The sequence below is a fragment of the Acinonyx jubatus genome, chromosome A1, assembly GCF_027475565.1.
Source record: "Acinonyx jubatus isolate Ajub_Pintada_27869175 chromosome A1, VMU_Ajub_asm_v1.0, whole genome shotgun sequence".
Lineage (NCBI taxonomy): Eukaryota > Metazoa > Chordata > Mammalia > Carnivora > Felidae > Acinonyx > Acinonyx jubatus.
Genome location: NC_069380.1, coordinates 20,268,040 through 20,290,746, shown reverse-complemented (window position 1 = coordinate 20,290,746; position 22,707 = coordinate 20,268,040). Strand labels below are relative to the sequence as shown.

The 22,707-nt window shown below is 41.9% G+C and overlaps 1 protein-coding gene across 4 annotated transcripts in view; it reads left to right on the top strand.

Moving 5' to 3' along the window:
• The first annotated feature begins 418 nt into the window (after window positions 1-418).
• The window catches only part of RNASEH2B (ribonuclease H2 subunit B), a 66,805-nt gene continuing 44,516 nt past the window's right edge, over window positions 419-22,707 (top strand). The window contains exon 1 of one of the 4 annotated variants that reach the window (XM_027064781.2): window positions 419-552. In XM_027064781.2, coding sequence (XP_026920582.1) covers window positions 501-552 — 52 coding nt within the window. In that variant the 5' untranslated portion in view covers window positions 419-500. Of the gene's footprint in view, window positions 553-651; window positions 1,157-22,707 lie in introns of those variants that run through there. The other 3 variants (XM_053214971.1, XM_027064780.2, XM_027064779.2) reach the window with 3 other exon arrangements.

The following is a 22,707-nucleotide window of genomic DNA, read 5'->3' as shown; positions in this document are numbered from 1 at the left end:
GTTCGCGCTCCCCAACCCTCCGGGTGCGGCGGCCTCATCCGTCCCGGGCCCCCCCCCCCGCTCCCAAGGGCGGGGGCCGGCCTCGCTCGCTCTCCCACCTGGGACTCCTTCCGCCGCCGGCCGCGCCACCACTTCAAGGGCCGAGGCTCCCCCGCCCGCGTGCCGCGTCACTCCGCGCCCTCGGTGAGGACCTACCACTGGCCGCGCAGCGGAGGGGAGAGGCCGCGACCCTTCCCCTGCCGGCGGGCGACGCGCCACCACTCGGGTCGCCTCGGCCTGGCGCTAAATTTAAAAACGTTCACAGGCGCGGCCGGCTGGCTGCGGAAACGAAAGTTAATTCGTCCCGCTGGCCGCCTCCCGGGCTCCGCCGGCCCCTCCGCGCGTCGCGCTAGCGGGGATACACCCTTTCCCCGCCATCTTCCGCCGGCTCCGGGCAGGTCCCGCGCTCCGCGGGTGAGGCCTGCTCGCGCCCCGCGAAGAAGGCGGGCGGCAGGGACGGCATGGACGGCGGGGATCGGGCTCGCGCCCGGCAGCACGTGTTCCTGCTTCCAGGTAAATACGCCCGCCCCGAGCGGCGGCGCGCCTCGCCCGGCCCTCCGCCCGCGCGGTCCGGCGGCGGCGGCGGCGCGCGGCCGGACTTCACCTGGGGCGGCGGGGCGCGCCCCACGTCTGCTCTCAGCGCTTGCGGCCCTGCGCGCGCACCCCAGCGGGTCCCACTCCCACGCGGAGCCCGGGCGCCGCGGGCACGGGCGCTGCGCGTCCCCGGCCCCCGGTGTGGGACCAGATTCTCTCCCCGACGCGTCGCACCCGCTCTTGGTCACTCCTTACAGCTGACTGCGGGGTTTGCAACCCAACGCCGAAAGCGCAGAAACGGGCCGAGCGTTATTTCTCCCGCTGCGGTGGGCTGCAAGGAGCGGCCCAGGCCTGTGGGTAATGACGCGGGCTCAGGGTCTCGCGGCACGCTGTGGGGCCCGGAAGTGTCTGTTTCGGGGGGCAGTTTGCTGTCCCCCTCTCTCTCCCCACTCGGCAGCTGGCCCAGCTCTGGGTTCCTACTGGATAGGATCCAGTGAGCCCGGAAAGGCCTCAGACGCTGTGCACCTTTCTAACAAGGCCCAGATGATGGTAGGGGTTAGGACAAGTCTTCAAAGAAAGTCAGGTGGGTAGTTAATGAAGTGATGGAGCCAGGCCCTTTGTCAGCTTCTGCCTAGGTGGTGAGGGGCCATCCGGGGTCTGCAGAGGATTGGAGAAATAGATACCGCACGCGATGGGCTCCAGTACGTGTACACCCCTGTAATCATCCCCCAAGTCAAGATGTAGAACTTTTTCAGCAAGCTCATGCTTGCTGCTGGATAGCCACGGGTCAGTGCTGACCTTTGTCACTAGAGATTTGTTTTGCCTGTTTGGGTAAGTGTGTACTCCTATAGGTCTGGCTTCTTTCACTCAGCAGTATTTCTTGAGATTCATCCATATTATGTGTAGCAGTGGTTTGGTTTATTGGTCGATTTGTGTTTTCATTGTTGTGTGTATTTTATTGTATGAATATCCATACTGTTTATTTCCTCTGCCGTGGGTGGACATTTGGATTGTTTCCACTTGGTAACTATTGTGAATTGCACTTTTTTTTTTAAGTTTATTTATTTTGGGAGCAAGCAGGAGAGAGGGAGAGGGGCAGACAGAGAGGGAGAGAGAGAGAATTCCAAGCAGGCTCTGCACTGTCGGCACAGAGCCCAATGCGGGGCTCAAACTCACCAACCTTGAGATCATGACCTGAGCCGAAACCCGAGAGCCAGATGCTTAACTGACTGAGCCACCCAGGCACCCCATGAATTACACTTCTAAGAACATTCTTTTATGAGGCTTTTGGTAGAAAGAGGCACTCATTTCCCTGGCGTGTGTACCCAGGAGTTCCCATTGCTTCATATCTTCACCAGAGATTTGTATAGTCAGTTTTTTAAAAATTTTGTATTTGAGAGAGAGAGAGAGAGAGAGAGAGACAGGGAGAAAGGCAGAGAGAGAGGGAGAGAGAGAGAATCCCAAGCTCAACATGGGGCTCCATCTTGCGACCCTGAGATCGGGACCTGAGCCAAAATCAAGAGTCCGACACTTAAACAACTGAGCCCACCCAGGTGCCCGGAGATGTATATATACTAAAACCATTAAAGCAAATTTCAGGGTTTTGATAGAATCTAGCAAAGGCCTACTCATATACATGTTTTACATTAGAAAAATCTTCTTGTTTTTGTCACATCAATTCAGTGAGATTTTAAGGGTAGGAACTCCAATTCTTTCACAATCAAGTGCATTATTATTATTTGGATACACACAACAGCTGCTGATAATTTGAGTTTCTTATTTTGTTCTGTTTAATTGGTATTGACATTTTCATTCTTGAAAATGCATATATCCTCATCGTATTAAACACAAAAACCTGGGGCGCCTGGGTGGCTTAGTCAGTTGAGCTTCCGACTTCGGCTCAGGTCATGATCTCACGGTCTGTGAGTTCGAGCCCCGCGTCGGGCTCTGTGCTGACAGCTCGGAGCCTGGAGCCTGCTTCAGATTCTGTGTCCCCTCTCTCTCTGACCCTCCCCCATTCATGCTCTGTCTCTCTCTGTCTCAAAAATAAATAAACATTTTAAAAAACCCACAAAAACCTTCATTAACTATTGCATCCCTGAAAATTAAAAAAAAAATTAATGTTTTACCTATTTTTGAGAGACAGAGACAAAGTATGAGCAGGGAGGAGCACAGAGAGAGAGAGGTAAACACAGAATCCAAAGCAGACTCCAGGCTCTGAGCTGTCAGCACAGAGCCCGACGCGGGGCTCTAACCCACAGACCGTGAGATCATGACCTGCACCGAAGTCGGATGCTCAACCGACTGAGCCACCCAGGCTCAGGAAATATATGCAATTTCCATATCCCTGAAAATTTTAGGTTTAATGTGTTTACTGCTGGACTGTGAGAAGTTCAGTCTGCTTCCCGTTCAAAGCTGAGATGTCCTGTGGCCTATGAACTCATTGGAGAGGGCTGAGCCAGCTGCTCAGGAGCTGCGTTGTCTGGCTGGCTTGTTCTTTACCACTACTTGAGCTTCCTGTTCCTGCCTGTCCGGCCGGCCTTTAGTGCCACCTGCAGGCTTTGAGCGTACAAACATTGGTGGTTTCACATTTCCTGCAGTGCAACAATGCCACTCAAACTTGAGGGCGTAGGTCACCTGGGGAACTGGGCCCCACCCCCAGGGTTTTTGATTCGGTGGCTCTCGGGAGAGGCCTGAGAATGTGCATTTCAAACAAGTTCCCAGGTGATGCTGATGCTGTCGGTCTGTGGACACCACTTCGAACCCCTGCACTGAGACAGCCCTTGGGAGTGGGTAGGGAGGAGTAGGAATGGCCAGCCCCAGGTTTAGCTCTCTTTTCGTGGGCCGGAATTTGTATCCTCAGGGGTGTGCGTGTAAGTCCAGGGTATGAGGCCCATCTTCACAGATACATATTTGTGGGTTTTTTCTAGCAGATGAGGAATCAGCTACGGTAAGCTATGCATTTGAGACGAGGAGACTATATCCTCCTTGGAGTGAGCACCTTAGCGCCAGTGAAATTGGGCCCTTAATTAAGAAAACAAAGATTATAGAAGATTTTTCAAGAATATTTGGTGGAAGCCGTTTGTACTCAGTTTTAGGAAATTTCTGGGATCGGAGGAACTTACTCTGTCACTGGAACACAAGCTCATTAGCCAACAGATGAATAGAACTTTAGAGATTTACCCATGAGGCAAATGCAAAGCCACTGGTCCTTGGGATGACACTTTTTTCTTGCCATTTAGTTCATGTTGTTTATCAAGTTGTCTACAATAACATTGTGTTATACGTTGAAGGATATATTAAAAAGGACTATTTAGGCCTCTTGCTTTTTAATTCCTCTGGAGAAGTCAAAATTCCCTGAGAAACAAAAACTGAAACTTGGAAAGGATACTTGTGAGGTAGTAAGGCTTAGGGCCTTGACTTTCATAGGCTGCCAGGGACAGAACTGCCTCCCATGCAAACAAGACAAGCATTTCTTGTAGTTTGGGATGGTCTTCAGTGTTTCTCCAAAAAGGCCTGTAGGTTCTAGCCTATTCACAGTTTTAGTTCCTGTAAGAGACCATTAACATCTCTATCTTTTAGAATTTGGTATAAGTTTCTGTCTTTGCTGCCCTAAAAATAAATGTTTAAGTCATATTCTTAATATTTTTCTCTAGTCTAAGTTTTGTACACTTGTCAGCTCTACTAGGTTGGGATGGACCCTAACGTGAAAGGTGGGCTGGGAACCGATTCACCAAGTATAGAAGTCTGTGTGGATTGTTTGTGTGGCTGCACCCTGTGGCTGGACCATCTCCAAGGAGATGTCAAAACATTGGAAAACCCTAATGTTGTGTGAGGGAAGAAAGGAAGGACAGAAATGATCTCAGGACCACTAAATTGATTTGGGTTAGCTTAGGCTGAAAGCATCCCTCATTCAGCCCCCTGATTAAAAAGCCCCCAGATCAAGGTAGATGCCACATCACATTTTCAGTTGTAGACAAGTTTTGAAATAAAATTATTCACCTTTATCTCCAGAAAACACACGTTCAAACGCATTTTAAGAAGAATTGTATTTGTAATTTCTTTCCCCACAGCATGAATAATGCCAGCTTTTGCACGGTAGAGGATGGGTTGCTTTTGGGGGGGAGGTAAGAATCACAGGCCGGCCGGCCTGCCTACCTTAGACATTCCAAATACATTAATGAGCCTTTTATGAGAGGCAGCATGATGATCACAAACAATACGATCCTCTTTGTCTCTCCAGATAGAATACAGAAATAGATTTGAAAGCATTGTGAGAATGCAGGCTTTAGAACCATGTTCTAATTAAAGGATTAAAAAAAATCAACTTTAAAAGGCAAAAGTAGTTTTTGTAATTAATGGTAGAGACAATTTATATTAATGTTATTTCTGATTCGAGTCTTGTAACTTTTTAATAAGCCCACAAGAAACACCTCTTATTTGAAAAAAAATAATAATAATAGTGTGAAGTATGTGGTAAAGGAAGAATTGCTATAGACCCAAGTGACTTTTTTTTCAGTGACCCTAAGACACATAAATAAATAAAACTTTTTTCCTCCTTTACCTAAAGGCACATGGTTAATGTCAGAAGAAAACTGTAAGCAGAGTTTTTGGTTTTTTGTCAACACTGTTTACACGTATGCATGTTTGTGTTTGGAAATCTAGCGTGTGGGCTGAAAGCTTCCTTACTTTCAGAAGAGCTTATTCACAGGGCGGGAACCTGTACTGTACTTGGTAGGAGATGGGGGCACAATTCCAGCACTGGTTTTAGACAATCTCTGAATAACTAAGCTCCGCTTCTTGGGAGATTTGTCTTTTACTGAATAGTCTTCCACAGGCCGTCGCAGCACGGCAGTCTCTGAGCTCCCCAGCATGGAGCATGTTTAACGTTTTCCACACAAATCCTGAGGCTGGTTTTGTGTTTACGAGGCTTTTTTTGGTGGCGGTTCCACCGACCTTTTCTCAGACGGCCACTGGATCTGCCCTATCTGAGCACACTCTGAAGCGGGTGGACTTAGTCGGTTGTCAGTTGTGCAGTCAAGCTGAGCCTGATACTGTCCCGCTAGTAATTGTCCCGAAAGATTTGGGATATTTATAAGAACTTTTAACTCTCACACATTTATCCTCCAGGGCAGAAAAGAGTTTTCATAAAAGGAAAGTAAGAAATGTTCACAATTTTTACTTGAGTACGGTTGTCACCTAATGTTACGTTAGTTTTAGGTGTGCAACATAGTCTTCCAGCCACTCTGTGCGTTATGTGTGCTGTGCCCACCACGAGTGTAGCTGCTGTGTCACATTGGCTGTCCTCCCCATACCCTACCTTTTATTCCCATGACTTGCTCATTCTGTAACTGAAACCTGGGTCTCCCACTCCCCTTCACCCCACCTCTTCTCCTCTGGCAACCGTCAGTTTGTTCTCTGTATTTATGGGTCTTTTCTGCTGTTTGCTTTGCTTTGTTTTGTTTATATTCCACATGGAAGTGAGATCATACGGTATTTGTCTTTCTTTGTCTATTTCACTTAGTATAATACCCTCTAGGTCCATCCATGTTGTTGCAAATAGCAAGATTTCATCGTTTTTATGGCCACGTAATATTCCATTGTGTATGTACGTATACACATACATTTTACACACACACACACACACACACACACATAATCACATCTTCTTTATCCATTCATCTATTGATGGACACTTGGGTTGATTCCATATCTTGGCTGCCGCAAATAATGCTATAATAAATATAGGGATGGTCATAGCAACCTTTTTCTAGATAGGTCACCTAAGGCAAGGGAAACAAAAGCATGTAAAATAAAAAGCTTTTAAAAAAAGTTTTGACTACATCAAAATAAAGAGCTTCTGCACAGTGAAGGAAACCGTCAACTGAATGAAAAGGCAACTCACTGAATGGAAAAATATATTTGCAAATAATATGTTCAATAAGGGGTTAATATCCAAAATATAGAGAGAACTTCTACAACACGACATCAGGAAAACAAATAATTTGATTAAAAAATGGGCAGGAGACCTGAATAGGCATTTTCCCAAAGAAGACATCCAGATGGCCAATAGACACATGAAAAGATGCTCACCATCGCTCATCATCAGGGAAATGCAAATCAAAACCACAATGAGATGTCACCTCACAACTGTCAGAATGACTAAAATCAAAAAGACAAGAAATAAGTATTGGTGAGGATGTGTGGAAAAAGGAACCCTCATGCAGTGTTGGTGGGAATGCAAACCGGTACAGCCACTGTGGAGAACAGTATGGAGGTCCCTCAAAAAATTAAAAGTAGAATTGCCATATGAGGGGCACCTGGGTGGCCCAGTCGGCTTAGCCTCCAACTTTGGCTCACGTCATGATGCCTGTGTTTGAGCCCTGCATTGAGCTCTGTGCTGACAGCTCAGAGCCTGGAGCCTGCTTTGGATTCTGGGTCTCCCTTTCTCTCTTCCCCTCCCCCACTGCACTCTGTCTCTCTCAAAAAATAAATAAACATTAAAAAAATAAAAAAGAAATGCCATATGATCTAGTACTTCCACTACTGTGTATTTACCTAAAGAAAACATAATTTTTTATTTGAATAGCAGAAAAGGGGGGCACATGGGTTTTTCCCATATCCTCTAAGCTTTTACCATGATGTTAAGACACAAACAACTTATCAGTATTTTCTAAAGTGTTGTAATAAAACATACCTAAAACTAGATTTATGCTATTTGTTGGCTCTATGTCCTTGGACAAATTGCATCTTCTTTGTAAAGCCTCAATTTCCTCATCTCTACAGTGGGGAGAACAGCTCTTTCTCCTAAGCTCCCCTTTGCACCCCAAGATCTTAGTCCCAGACCTGGGACAGAGTGGGCATTCGGTAAACATTCACTGAAGGATGCATGTCTCACGTGCCATTTTTTCCTGCAGTCTTTGCTACACTGCCCTTTGTCCTCCTTTCACACTTCTATCCAAATCCTACCCCTTTCTTCAAGGCCTGGTTCAAAGTTAGTTTCCACAAAGCTAAGCCATTTGTATAGACCACAAATGAATTCCAGTATTCTTCAATTTTTCTCATTTTTCTATTTCTGCCTTTATTTCACTCTGCACTCATACTACTCGCTAAAATACTCAGGGTTATTGGGGTTATACAACATATCTCTCTTTGAATGCCCGTGACTTTGGGTCTGCCTGGACTCTCCTGCCTGCTCATCTTCACGTTCTCTGCCTGGCAAATGCCTGCCTGTCTCTTAACCTCAGCCCCTGGCTCCTCCAGGCAGCCTTCCCTCCGAGCCTCTCCCCTGTGAGTGTGCGAGCTCGTGGTACCTTCTCGGCCACCTACGCATCTTGTGATTATTCTGTCCACTATCCTTGTTATGTAAAGACGTATTGAACCCCCAGTACATGCCAGCAGCTGGAGAGAATCCACGTGCGTTCTGCCTGCATCACCACCACCGGCTCCTCAGTGCTGGGCACCTTGGCCTGAGGCTCCAGAGCCCTCCCCTGCCCAGTGCCTCTGAAAGCAGAGGCGTGCCACTGAGGACTCCCAGCCTTTTTGTTCAGAGGTCCTTTATCTGTGCCTTTTAAATATCTGCCTTTCTAGGTATACCTTGCCTTTCCAGGTATGACTGTTGCTAAAGTGGAATGGGCTGCCTGCTGGAGTGGTCAGATCTGCATGGTCTCATGCCTGTTTTATCATCTGCCTCTGAAACGCCGAGGATCCAAGCTGGCCGAGGTCTCTAGGCGGAGCTAATTTCTCTGCAAGAGTCTAAGACATTTGGTGAGGCTGTGCTTTATCAGTATAGAATAGTATAGGTTAGACTATACTGCGCTATACTATGCTATACTATACTGTATATTTTAATAGTAGAATATTATTAGAACAGTAATACAGACCCAGTGCTGTATGGAAACTTTACCCAGTTCCCAGTATGGAAACTTTAGCGACGCAGAAAAATATAAAGAAGGAAATAATTTATCTATCATCTTGCCACTGAGAAATAACAATTTTGGAAATATTTCTTTCCAGTCTTTTTATATTGTATGTATCCTAGTGTGAACTCAGTGTTTTTCATTTTTTTTCTCATTTTTCTATTTTTAGCTTTATTTCACTGTTTATTCTTTCTACTTATACTATGAATTTATTTCTTTTTTAAGAAAAAATTTTTAATATTTATTTTTGAGAGAGAGAGAGACAGACAGACAGACAGAGCATGAGCGGTGGGGGAGCAGAGAGAGAGAGAGGGAGACACAGAATCAGAAGCAGGCTCCAGGCTCCAAGCTGTCAGCACAGAGCCCGGTGCGGGGCTCCAACTCACAAACTGCGAGATAATGACCGGAGCTGAAGTTGGACACTTAACCGACTGAGCCACCCAGGTGCCCCTGAATTTATTTGTATTGTAACAAATATACCAAATAAGTTTTGCTTCAGGGCACCTGGGTGGCTCAGTTAAGCCTCTGACTCTTGATTTGGCCTCAGGTCATGATCTCATAGTTTGTCCCTGCATCAGGCTCCGTGCTGTCAATGTGGAGCCTGCTTGGAATTCTCTCCCTCCCTCTCTCTCTCTCTGCCCCTCCCCTGCTCATTCTCTCTCCCTCTCTCTCTCAAAAAACAATTAAAAAAAAAAAAGTATTACTTCACAGCATAGACTGCATATTTTGAATGGATTATCTTTAAGAGTGGGTAAAGACTGAAAATACAAATAGATGCAGGAGAAGTGAACATAAATTCACAGAACTGTAATGGCCACAGTGGCAAGCTGGGATTCTTTGAAAGCCATTTGAGGTTGAGGTTTTTAGGACAACCATGGCCTCCTGCAAACATCCCTTGGTGTGCTTACCATAAATAGGATGCCAGTTTGAGTAGACCATGAATCTAGCTTGGTATGGAAATTACTATGCATTTAATGTTGAGACCTTCATCCTAATTGTGTTGCAAAACCTGGCTTATACTTCCTTAGGGGTTCCCTAGCCAGTTCATTGATCCCTGGGAAGGGCCGGCTGTGTGTTGGGGGTAGAGGCGGGGTGGAGAGTATACAAGCATTGGAACTAGGGTGTTGCAGCACTTAGAGGTCCAGGGCTTATGTCCCCCTGAGAGTTTACTTCCTCTGCTCAAACCAACTTCCTCCACTTAGTAGATAATAGGCTGCACGCTGCACCCACGCCTCAAATCCCCCAGTGTCTACTGGGAGAAGCTGCCCCTTTTCTCTTCTTCTCTTACAGCCTTTTGACTGGCCCCACTGTGATCACATGCAACCCCAGCCTCACCCCCTGTTAGCTGTAGCCTTGGAGGGGCAGCCTCCACTACAGCACCAGGTGGGAGACGGGGAGGACAGAGGGGTTCTGAAGGGTAGGGAGCACTTTTCCAGAAGAAGGAATGGCGAGGCTGGGCAGCGCAAGAGCTAGCTGCTGCCCTCACCCCCCGGTGTGCCTGAGCTCTGGCCAGAAGCCTGCACTGCGTGTAACGGGGTGGTCTCAGCCGAGCATTCTCAGTTTCCCAGTTCTTGGGGGTCTCTTTGGCTAGATGGCGTATAGGTGGGGTAGAGGTTTATCGTATGAAGAAGTAGATTTGGGCTGTAACTTGCGCTCTTCTTCGTTTACCCAAGGTTTGTGTAATTTCTAGGAAGCCCAACTTCTAGGTCCTGTGTCTTCTAGCTCTTATACCTTTGAGTACACTTTGATGTCTGCTGTTGTATTTGACCCTCACGATGGCCTTGGGAATTAGTCAAGGCAAGCTTTATCATCACCATTTTACAAGACTTGGAGAAGTCAGACAATCTGTCCCTACACCCCACAGGAATTAAGTGGCAGACACTCCAGGCCCTCCCTGGGTGTCTAGGACCCCTGCTGTAGGCCAGAGGCCACTCTGCTGGCCGAGTGGTGGCATCCCACCAGGATGGGAGAGGCGGGAGGATCAGAAAGGGCTGGGGTTCCCTCTGTCGTCAGTTTGATGACCAGGGACCAGGCACACCGCCTGTCCTGGTGCCAGCCCTGGTTATCAGCAGACATCCCAGTCGGATCTGTCCTTTCTGCCTCTCTAGAATATTCCTGCTTCGCAGATATTTCAAAAGCTTAGCTCCCTCTGTACGTGTCGTTGGTCTTCGTGACTCTGAATTGCCCGCCACCCTGAAGTTCTTCATCAGTTTCTTCTTCAGCGCACAGGTCCGTCCTAGAAACATGGCTATTGATAGGGGCAGCCTTGAGAAAATGGAAAGTCTATCTTCTGTGGCCTTGGTGAAGGCCAGTTTTTGGTTTTTTCTTTTTTCTTCAAAGCTTTAAAATTAAGACATTCTTAGAGGAACCCATTACTTGAGAATTATCTTTCTGGTGCGTGCCTCTGTCTAGCTTTCTTGGTTTGCCTCCTGTGGCATTGAAGGAAACAGAGTGCCCCAAAGCCAGGAAAGTGACCCAGATCTCTTTGATGGCAGTGGTTAACATCTTGGGAAGGGAAGACATATAGCTATTGCTTAAATTAACATTCCTGGAAGTGGCAAGTAACTTAAAAATTATGCTGATTTTTCTTGCGTGCATTGCAAGTGTCCTAGCCAAGTGTTCCCAAGGAGCTGTCCCTGGCGATCAAACCAAAAGGAACCAAGGGGGGTGAATATGTTCTAATGGCTGATGACTGCAAGAAAATGAACCAGAACCTATTTAGGACAAGGTATTGCATGAGCATGAGAGTGATGCTCTCATCTTTTTTTTTTTTTTTTTCCTATTAGATCTTCTTAAGGAAACTGAATAGCCTTGATATAGTATCTAAAAATAAATGGTGCTTTGATGTCTGTCCTTTCTTCCCCATGTAACAGCGGGTGTGTGTTTCTCAGAGCTTATCTGCTGTGTGCCAAAAATCAGACAGGGTCACGGACAAATGTCCGTTGCTTCCAAGTCGTAAGAACACTTGGCAAAAAGGTGGCTCTTTCTGCTGCCTCATGTCTTTGAACTTTAAATGATACGAAGAAACTTGTCTTAACCAAGAGAGGGATAAGAAAGAGCTGCCAAGTTTAAAAACTGGTTGATAAGTAACTTCGTATCAACGGCACAGCCCATACCATGTAGTCTGAAGATGAAAAATAATGTTGCGTTTTGGCTTCTACAAGACTTCCTGACTAACGTTTCAATATTACATAATGGTTAAGTCTGTGCAGTGATACATGCTGTGTACAGGCAAGTTTTCTGTGAAAACTTGGGGGTGTATGTAACTGTGTAGAGGATGTTATATTCTCCAATGGGAAGAGCAGTTTCCTTTTCTTACCTTTGGTCAAACTTCTTTATCTGTTTTTATCACCTGATGTTTCTTGTTTCCCACGACAGATTTCTCTCGTTTGTTCGTATATTTTTTGATCCAGCCCTTTTTGTCTCTCTCGCTTTCCCCAGCACCCCCGCCCCTCTCTTCCTTCTGCGGCACCCCTGGCAGTGTGGGAAGCCGGCTGGATTGGAGTGGGGGCAGCTGATTAGACGACCCTCTGGTCCTCAAAGCCGAACAGGACACAACAAGAGAAGACAAATGGGTCTGCGACGTCTTCATTGTAAGAGAACAGGCGTGCAAGATAGTCCCTGCGCCTCAGAGCTGCCGTTTGTGTTTTCTGAGTTAATGCGGATGGGATTTGAGATTAAGAGTTTCTCTCAAGTGTCTCTTAAATCTTGGCTCTCTGTCCAGCTACATAGCTCTGTGACCTTGAACAGGTTTCTTAACTTTGGGCAAGTTTTTCACCCAAAAGAGTGGGAATCAAAATAGCACCTACCTCATAGAAATAGTATAAGGATGACATCATGTAACTTGTATCAAGGACGTTGCCTGGTGTGGTAGATGCCCAATACGTATTAGCTATTATTTGCTGTTTTACATTCATCGGACACAGTTGTCTCTTGATCACTGGTATGTTTTCTTTAAAGTTCGAATGTCAGGAAGGTAGCAATGAGACTTTCCTTTCTGTTGAGGTGTTTAGATCGGGATGGTAAACAGATGGAGAATTTGCTGCTAGAGTTAATGGTGACCAGTGGGACATAAAGTTGGGTCTTTATAGAAAACACAAAGGCCATAAGAAAACTGCCGTGGAATTGGTTAGACAAAAGCTAGCAGGGCTTGAGACAATTGGCAATTAGCAAGTTTGAGATATCACTGAGTCCAAAATGGCCCAAAATACCAAGTACCTATGTCTGAATTTTTTTATTTTTCTGAAAACACTTTTGGCCAGCATGGCTTAAGTCATCTCTTACGTAAGAGAAAACAGTCAGAAAAAGAAGGGTGGGAAGCTTACCCTTTAAAAAATGCAATTTGAATCTTATTTTATTCAGTGTAGCTTTAGGTGTTTCATATGAGTCAATTTTCTAGATAAATGAAGTTCAACTTGTTGGGTATCAAAACTTGTTTTACTGTTTCTTACTGAGCTTTTTCTAAAGTCAAACAACACATTCATGTAACATTTATTGAGCACATTCCATGTGCCAAAAACTGCTGGGTACTTTACTATATATTGGATTATCTTCATTTTCGCACCTAAAATGAATATTGTGTTTTGGCTTTTAGAAAAGGATATCCTGGTCCTAACTTAGTCTCTTCTTAAAAAGCTAATCATTAAGCCCTTAGGTAATTCTGTGTTTAGAATTTTTAACCTTTATATTTTGATCTTATTATTCCCTGCATATTCTTAATGTTTCCATGTCACTGAGAGAAAGGGAACTGATTTTTAATTGTTTATTACATGCTCTAGGCACTTTGACATATATTTAAGCTTAAGAAAAACTTATAAAATTTGAGGGTGCCTGGGTGGCTCAGTCAGTTAAGCGTCCGACTTCGGCTCAGGTCATGATCTCGCCGTTTGTGAGTTCGAGCCCCACGTCAGGCTCTGTGCTGACAGCTTGGAGCCTGGAGCCTGCTTCGGATTCTGTGTCTCCCTCTCTCTCTGCCCCTCCCCTGCTCATGCTCTGTCTCTCTCTGTTTCAAAAATAAATAAAACATTAAAACAATTTTTTTCTTTAAAAAAACCTATGAAATTATTTTATAAATGAAACAACTGAGGCACACAGTTCATACTGTGTCCAAGTTCATACTGCTGAGCAAGAAAAGAAACTGAGAGTGGGTTATGCAGACCTCTCTGTCTCTGGATCTTGTACTCTTTTTTGTGCTGACATTATCAAAGAAATAGGCCTTAGTTACAACTAGGTTAATAGAGGACAACCCTTTTCCAACTCCCACTCTCATACACTTCTTATTCTTTCTAAAAGCAGATTTTTTTTTTCCTTCTTTAATTAGTTTTGCTATCCTTCAGCCGTGCTAGATGCAGGTAAAAGTTAGAAAAAAGATAGAACTTTTAAGCTTGTGGGTAAGGAAATAGTCCATAGGATGACCCAGAATTTTCCAGATTTAAATGAAAATAAAAAAACTGTAACTTTTATAGAGCCTTTAATTTATAGTCGCAAGTAACTTTGTGTGCCTAAGGCCAGGTATAGACTAAAGAATTTATCAGAAGTCTTATAGCAATATGAGTTCTTTCCTCATGCTAAGCCTTCAAGATTCGGTGGGGGTAAATCCACCCCTCCATAAAAGCAATGAAAACGTTGGCAAAGATGGCCAAAATCAACTTTTTCAAAACTCTTGAAATTAGCCAAAGTCTTCCAACAATCTGAGAAGTGTTTATTCAAGAAAAACTGCTGAATCTCATTAAGCAGGGTTTGTGGCATTGTAACTTGAACTGCTCACATCTCCCTCTCTCCAGGTCTACAGGAACCTTGAAAACCAACAGTCTTGCAAACATGGTACTTGTAAAAACCATCAGCATTGCAACCCCTGGATGGGACAGGCCTTGTTGGAGCTTCTCCAAATGTTCCATTCCCAGAGCATTGTCCCTATTTGACCTGTCTTGCAGTTCCCTAGAAAAGCTAGATTGGAGCTCAGAACTTGCTCTGCAAGAAATACCCTGTCCCCAGGGCCTTTGTCAAAAATAATCAGTGGCAATTGTTAATATATCAGCTCCTGACGGAGCAATAGCAGTTGGGCAAATAAGAACCTGGCCAAAAACTTAAAAGGAAGATATGAGGAGAAGATATCCATAAGGGACTTTGAAAAGCTCTGACATATTCCTAGGAAATTAAAAGGCCGAGCACATATTCAGGACGGTACGCATGCCCAGGAAAGACCTGAGAGGGCCCTAATCTCTCACAGTTAGGTAAGCAGTAAATAAAAGGTAAGGTAGAAGTTTAAATTGGTTGAGTGTTGAGGGCATGTCCCAAAACACATGAGAACTCCTTAGCAAATGTTGGAAGGCTTCTTTGTTCAAAACATTTAAGGGAATCTCTGACTACTCATTAGCTAACCACTAAACTAACTGAGACATCAGTGGTTACAAGCGTAACAGACTTTATAGGATTAGTCCAGGAAGGTCACTAAAAAAACAGCAACAACTACAATGATGACAAAAAGTAGCAACAACAATACATCTTAGGGACTTGGGGCAGGGGGTTCTGATTTTCAGAATTGTCACATCAATCATTATATTATCTAAAATGTCTAGCTTTTTGTTTTTTTTTTTAAGGGCATGGGACATCTGAAGAAATAGGAAAGTAGGTTTATACACAGGAGAAGAAAAAAGTAGTCAATAGAAACTGTCCCTGAGGGGGCCCAGTTGTTGGACTTATTCTGTGAAGATTTTAATCAGCTCTTATAAATACATTCAAAGAACTACAACCAATTATATCTAAAAAATTAAAGTATGGTAATGAAGTCTCACAAAATAAAGTATATCAATAAAAAGAGATAGAAATTATAAAAGAATATATAAATTCCAGAGTTGAAAAGTATAATAACTGAAATGAAAAATTCATGAGCAGGTTCAATAGCAGATTTGAGCTGACAGAGGAAAGAATTAGCAAAACTTGAAGATAAGCCAATTAAGATTATCTAGCCTGAGGAACAGAGAGATAAAAATATTAAGAAAACTGAACATAGTCTCAGAGACCTATAGCATACCACCAAGCATAGCTGACATATGTATAGTGGGAGTCCCAACAAGAGAAGAGAGAAAGAGGTAAAAAGAATATTTGAAGAATGGCCAGACCCAAATTTGATGAAAAACATTACATATCTAAGAATTTCAACAAACTCTAAGTAGGATAAACAGAAAGAGATCCATGCCTACACACAGCATAGTCAAACTGTCAAATGACAAAGAAAGAATCTTGAACGCATCAAGAGCAAGTGATTTATCAAGTACAGAGATCCTCAGTAAGATGAATAGCTGACTTCTCATTAGAAATCAAAGAGCCCAGAAGTTAGTTGGATGACATATTCAAGATGCTGAGAGAAAAAGATACTCAACCAAGAATTCTGTATCTGGCAAAACTACCCTTTATAACTGAGGGATTCTCAGATACAGAAGAACTGAGAGAATTCATCACTAGTAAACTTGACCCTCAAAAATCATGAAGTTAGTCCTTCCAACTGAAAGGAAAAGAGACTAGATGGTAACTTGAATCCACACAAAGAATGCAGAGCACTGGTAAAGATAAATATAGATAACTACAAAAGACAGTAAAAATGTACTTTTGTTTGTAAGTCTTTTCTATCTGATTTAAAATATAACTTCATAAGCAAAAAATATAAAATGGTTGATGGGCTTATCATAGATAAAGATAATTTGTGTGTATATGTATATATGTACACACACACATAGATATATGGCACATAGTAATAGCACAAAGGAAGGAGGGGAAAAGGAATATATTGTGGGAAAATTTCTAGATACTATTGAAATTTTCAAGTTAATATTAATTTGAGCTACATTGTTGTAAGTTAGGTTGCTAATTATAACTCTCAAGACAACAACTGAGAAAATTGCTCCCCCAAAAATACAGTAAAAGAAATGACAAGGGAATTAAAATAATGCCCTAGAAGATATCTATTAAACACAAAAGAAGGCAATAATAGAGGAATACAGGATCAAAACCATATGACATATAGAAAATAAAGTTAAATGGCAGATATAAATCCTACCTTATCTGTAATTACATTAAAGGTAAATGCATTAAACATTCCTATTAAAAGGCAGAGATTGGCACAATGGGGAGGCATGATGCAACTATATGTTATCTACCAGGTGCACACTTTAAATTAAAAGACACAAATAGGTTGAAAATAAACAGATGGGAAAAGGTATAATGCAAACAGTAACCAAAGGAGAGTTGAATGGCTCTGCTAATCATATGAAATAGACTTTAAGACAGAAATTGTTGCTAGACACAAGAGTGGATACTTTATAATGATAATAATGTTAGTCTATTCAATAACATATATACACCTAACAACAGAGCCCCAAAATATACAAACCATAAACTGATCAAATTGAAGGTATATATACACAATTGAATAATATTAGTGGGAGATCTAAATAATCCATTTCCAATATGGCTAAAACAACTAAGAGGAAGATCATCAAGGGAATAGAAGACTTGACCAACACTGTAAAACGACTAAAGAGACATCCATAGAACACTCAATAATTGTGGAATACACATTTTCCTTAAGTGAACATGAAACATTCTCCAGAAAAGACCATATCACAGGCCATAAAACAAACCTCAGTAAATTTAAAAGGATTGATATTATACAGAATATGCTCTCCAAAAACACTGAAGTGAAAATAGAAAGCAATAACAGAAAGAAATTTTGGAAATTCACAAATACGTGGAAGTTAAACAACACACTCTTAAAATAACCAATGGATCAAATGAATCGAATGAAAATGATACATTATATATCAAAAACAGAAGAGATGCAGACAAATGAGTGTTTAGAGTAAAATATGTAGTTGTATATGGCTATATCTAAAAAGGAGAAAGATCTCAAATAATCTAAACTTCCAGTTCAAGAAACTAGAAAAAGGAGAACAAACCAAACCCAAAGCAAGTAGAAGGAAGGAGATGAAGACCAGAGCAGAAATAAACAAAGGAGAGAATAGAAAAACAACATAGAGAAAAATCAATGAAGCCAAAGTTGGTCCTTTTGAAGAGATCAATGAAATTGCCTAATCTTTAGTTAGAATGACCACAAAAAGAGAGGGGAGGGGAGAGAAAGAGAGAGAAGATTCAAATTACTAAAATCAGGAATGCAAGAGGGGACATCACTAATGATCTTACAGAAATTAAAAAGGACCATGGGGAACGCTATGAACAACTGTATGCCCATAAAATAGATAATTTAGATAAAATGCACAAATTCCTAGAGTGGCATAAATTACCAAAGCCAACTCAGGAAGAAATAGACAATCTAAATGGACCTATAGCAAGTAAAGAAGTTAATAAATTAAGTTTCCCATAGGAAAAAAAAAAGCCCAATCCTACATAGCTTAACTGATAAAGTCCACTAAACATTTAACATATTGGGGCGCCTGGGTGGCTCAGTTGGTTAAGCGTCCGACTTCGGCCCAGGTCATGATCTCACAGTCTGTGAGTTCGAGCCCTGCATCGGTCTCTGTGCTGACAGCTCAGAGCCTGGAGCCTGTTTCGGATTCTGTGTCTCCCTCTCTCTCTGACCCTCCCCTGTTCATGCTCTGTCTCTCTGTCTCAAAAATAAATAAATGTTAAAAAAAAAAAAAACATTTAACATATTAATATTAATCCTTTATAAACTTTTCAAAAAAAAAAAAAAAAAGGAAAAAGAACATTTCCAAACTCATTCTGTAAGGCCAGTATTACTTTCATACCAAAACCAGACAAAGGCATAGGAAAAGTATAGATCAATATCCCTAGCAAACATAGATGCCAAAGTGCTCAACAACTAGCAAACTAAATCCAGGAGTATGTAGAAAAGGATTATAAACCATGAGCAAGTGGGATTTATCCTAGGAATGCACGGTTAGTTCAACATACCGAAATCAATCAATATACCATTTTAATAAAATAAAAGCCCCAAACCACATAACCATCTCAATAGCCACAGAAACAGCATTTGAAAAAATACAGTACTTTTTATGATTAAAAAAAAAAGTTAAAAAATTAGGAATAGGGAACTTTCTCAGTCTGATAGAGCACATCTATAAAAAACAGGTAACATGCTAACACATTTCACACGAAAGTTTTTTACATGTTATGAAAATACTTTAGGTATATTGGGTTAAATAAAATACATCATTGACACTCATTTTACCTATTTTTAATTTTTATTTTACCTATTTAAAATTTTCTAAGTGACTCACATTTGTGGAATGCATGTTATTTCTGTTCTGGACCCAGGGCCTCCAGGTTCTGGTACATGTGGGCCCTATCCCCTGTCCTGTAGCACTGGATGATCGAGAGGTTAAGGGTAGAGCATGGGGATTGATGAAATGGGGTGGAGAGGAAATAGACGGAGATAAAGGGGTGTAATGAATGCAGTCTTGCTCTGAGAGCCGGGGCCTTGTTTTATTCACAGCTGTATCCTCGGTGCCTAGGTTAATACCTGGGCTGGTAACAGAAAACTGGTAATAAAATAAAATAAAGATTGGCAATAAAACAAAAAAGATTCGGTAAGAGGGTGGTGTCTATTACCAAATGGTTATTCAGCACTTGATACTTGTTAGGTCCTGCTGTGGGTACACAGAATCTAGCAGACAAGAATGCAGTTCAGTGAGGACATATGTGGCATCTGTCAATGGTCTGACCATGGGATGGATGTACGAGCTGCCATAGGGGAATACGGGAACTAGAGAGTGGTAGTTGGGGTTTCACAAAGTTAGCTTGTTCTTGCCAGGTTTCTTTGATTGCACAAGGCAAAATCTTTGCCTAGTAATTTTTTTTTTCACGTTTAGGGAAAATATACTTAATTTGCAGTCTGCACTTTATGTAAAATCACCTGATTTCCGAATATTGGCACCTAAATTCAGATTTTTTTTAAAGGCGCACATCAAACAAAACCCTTCTGTGGCTTGGGTTGGGCCCAGGAGACAAGGGAAGATTTAGCTGGTGAAGTGAATGCATAATTCCTTTGACTTCTTAGCCATCAAAGCAAAGTACTTAACCATTGCTAGGCACCCGAGGCTTTAGACCTCCTTGTCTCTGTTGTTATCCTCTGTCTTAAGGTCTCAAGTTCCATGTCTTTTTTCAACTTAACAGCTGTTATATTTGGAGTCTGCATTTGTGTGATTATTTCACCCAATATCTTTCTCTTCCATGGAAAGTCCAAAAGCGTCTCATGGGTAGAGGCTGGGTCGGCTTTGCTAATCAATAGTTAATAAATGAATGGCTGAAGTAGGGAGGAGAGATTAGTTTTAAAATCCATTGTGTCGTTGAAGAGGAAAAACAACCTGAGTATAGCATCTCACTTGGAATTCTGTGTTGAAAGATTGAGTCCAACAGCAGTTCATTTTATTGGCACGACTGAGAAAAGATGACTTTTTTTCCCTACCAAATAGACATTTCAGCATTATCTACACTAATACCTCTCAAAGTATATTCCAGAGAACCCTGGCATTTGCAGCAGAACACATTGTCAGTATTTATTTGTACTTAGTAAATCCAAAGTTCTTACAGTTTGACATTTTAGGCCATACCTAATCCTCGGACTTAGTGCTCTTCCTGAGAAAAATGGAAACAGTGCTTCCCTTGTCTAGTTGTTAAAAATACATTTTTTGGCCCTTTGGTGTTTGTAAATTTTAATTATTTTAAGCTCTGCAGGAATGGGAAGGCTGAAGGAGACCTGGCAAGAATCACCACAACTGGCACTTTCTATTAAAAAAAAAAAGGGAACAGAAAAAATCAATAATGATTCACCGAGTTAACGGTGAAAGATTTACCGTGGTATTGATATAAAATAAAGGGTGTATTGCCGAAAGAGAGAGGTCGCCTTTTCTGTGCCTGGAGACACAATGGAGATAAGCGAGGCTGGGCAAGTGAGAAACGGCAGGGGCAAGGAGAGAAGCCAAAACCTGTTTTCGTTTTGTGGAAAAGTTTTTAACAGTGCTAAACTTTATCCTGTACATTTTTACAAGTTGCAGAAAGGAAAGTCTTAAAAGATTCTTAAAATTAAATCGGTATGGTTCCATTTGTATCACATTCTCAAAAGCACAAAACTGTAGAGACGGGGAACAGATTTAGTGGTTGCCAAGGGTTGAAGACGGGGCAGAGGGTTCTCTGAGGGTTAGCACGTCCTGCGGCTCTGTATTTGTGAGCATAAACATTTAAGATTATTTCCTCTTGGTCTTTTTCTCATTGTGAAATGACATGACCGGCTTTAAAAAAATTATTTTTTTAAATTCCAGCAGAGTTTTATTGGCACATACATACATTAGTTTCCGGGGTACAATACAGTGATTCTACAATTCTATACATTACGCAGTGCTCATCATAGTACATGTATTCTTTGTCCCCATCACCTATTTCACCCATCCCCCCACCCACCTCCCCTCTGGTAGCCGTCAGTTATCTGTAGTTCAGAGTCCTTTTTTTGTTTGTCTCTTTTTACCTTTTTTCGTTTTTTTAAATTCTAAATATGAGTGAAATCATATGGAAAACGGTATGGAGTTTCCTCAAAAAATTTAAATAGAATTACCATATGATCCAGTAATTTCACTACTGGGTCATTACTCAAAGAAATGTAAAACATTTACTCAAAGAAATGAAAACACTAATTTGAAAAGATATGTGCACCTGTATGGTTATTGCAGCGTTATTTACAGTAGCCAAGATACGGCAGCAACCCTAGTGTCCATCGGCTGATGAGTGGATAAAGAAGAGATGATAAATATATGACAGAATATTACTCAGCCATAACAAAAGAATGAAATCACCATTTTCAGCAACGTGGATGGAGCTAAAGGGTATAATGCTAAGTGAAACCAGTCAAATCAGTGAGATGACCTTCTTCATTCCTGGTAATATTCTGTGTCTGTTATTAGCAGAGCTATTTCATCTTTGTTTTTATAAGTAGCATGATAAGGGCGATGTATCTTCTTCCTTCATTGTAACCTGCTAGTGCTTTCAAGTGTGTCTCTTACAGGCAGCATATGGTATTACCTAACTTTTTTAACCAATCTGAAAACTTCTGCCTTTGAATTGGGGTGCACAGAGATTTATGTCACATGTGATGATTAATAGGGTTAGGTTTGAGTCTGTCAGCTTCTGTTTGTTTTCTCTTTATCTCATCTGCCCTTTGTAACTGCTTTTACTCTCTTTCTGCTTTTTTAAGACTGAGACGGCATACGAAACTCACAACAGTATGCTTTCATTTCCCCCATCCTGGCCTTCGTGCTACTGTCGTCATGTATTTCATTTATATGTAGGTGGTAAGCCCCACACTAACTTGTTATTTTTGTTTAGTCAGTGATCTAAAGAGATTCAAGTAATAAAAAAATTCTTATTGATTTACCCCTGTAGTCACCATTAACGGCACTCTTCATTTCTTTGTTTAGATTCATATTTTCATCTGGTGTCGTATTCCCTTTTTCCGGGACTTCTTTTAGCATTCCTTGGTAGTATGGGTCTGTTGGTGGTTATTGCTTTCAGCTCTTGCTGTCTGAAAAAGTCTATTTTAATCACCCTCATTTTTCAAGGGTATTTCTCTCGAGGATCATCATGTTTTCTTTCAGTGCTCTAAAGATGTTTCTATTGTCTTCTGGCTTGCATTATTTCCAACAAGAAATTTGCTGCCATTTTTAGTTTTGTTCCTCTGTACATAAATGTGTCCTCTTTTCTTCTGTCTGTTTTTAAGATTTGTCTCTTTATTACTGGCTTTGAGCTATTGATTATGATGTATAGTTTATTCCTCTTTCTGTCCTTTGGGTTTATTGAACCTCATGGATGTGTGGGTTTATTGTTTTCATCAGATTTGAAAATATTTAGCCATAATTTCTTCAAATATTTTTTCTGTTCCCCACATCCCCTTTCAGAACTCCAGTGACATGTATATTATTAGGATGCTTGAAGTTGTCCCACAGTTCACTGATACTCTATTTATTTTTCATTCTTTTTTCTCTGTGTTTTCATTTTACATAGTTTCTACTGCTATGTCTTCAGTTCATTAATCTTTTCTCCCGCCGTTAATCCCATATAGTGTATTTTTCATTTTAATTTGGGTCTTTAAAGAAAAAAAAACTACGTGTCTCTATTTAATTTTTTGTGCATGAGGAATACTGTTCTTATGCCCTTGCCTGTTCATTCTAACATCTGTGTCTAATATCAG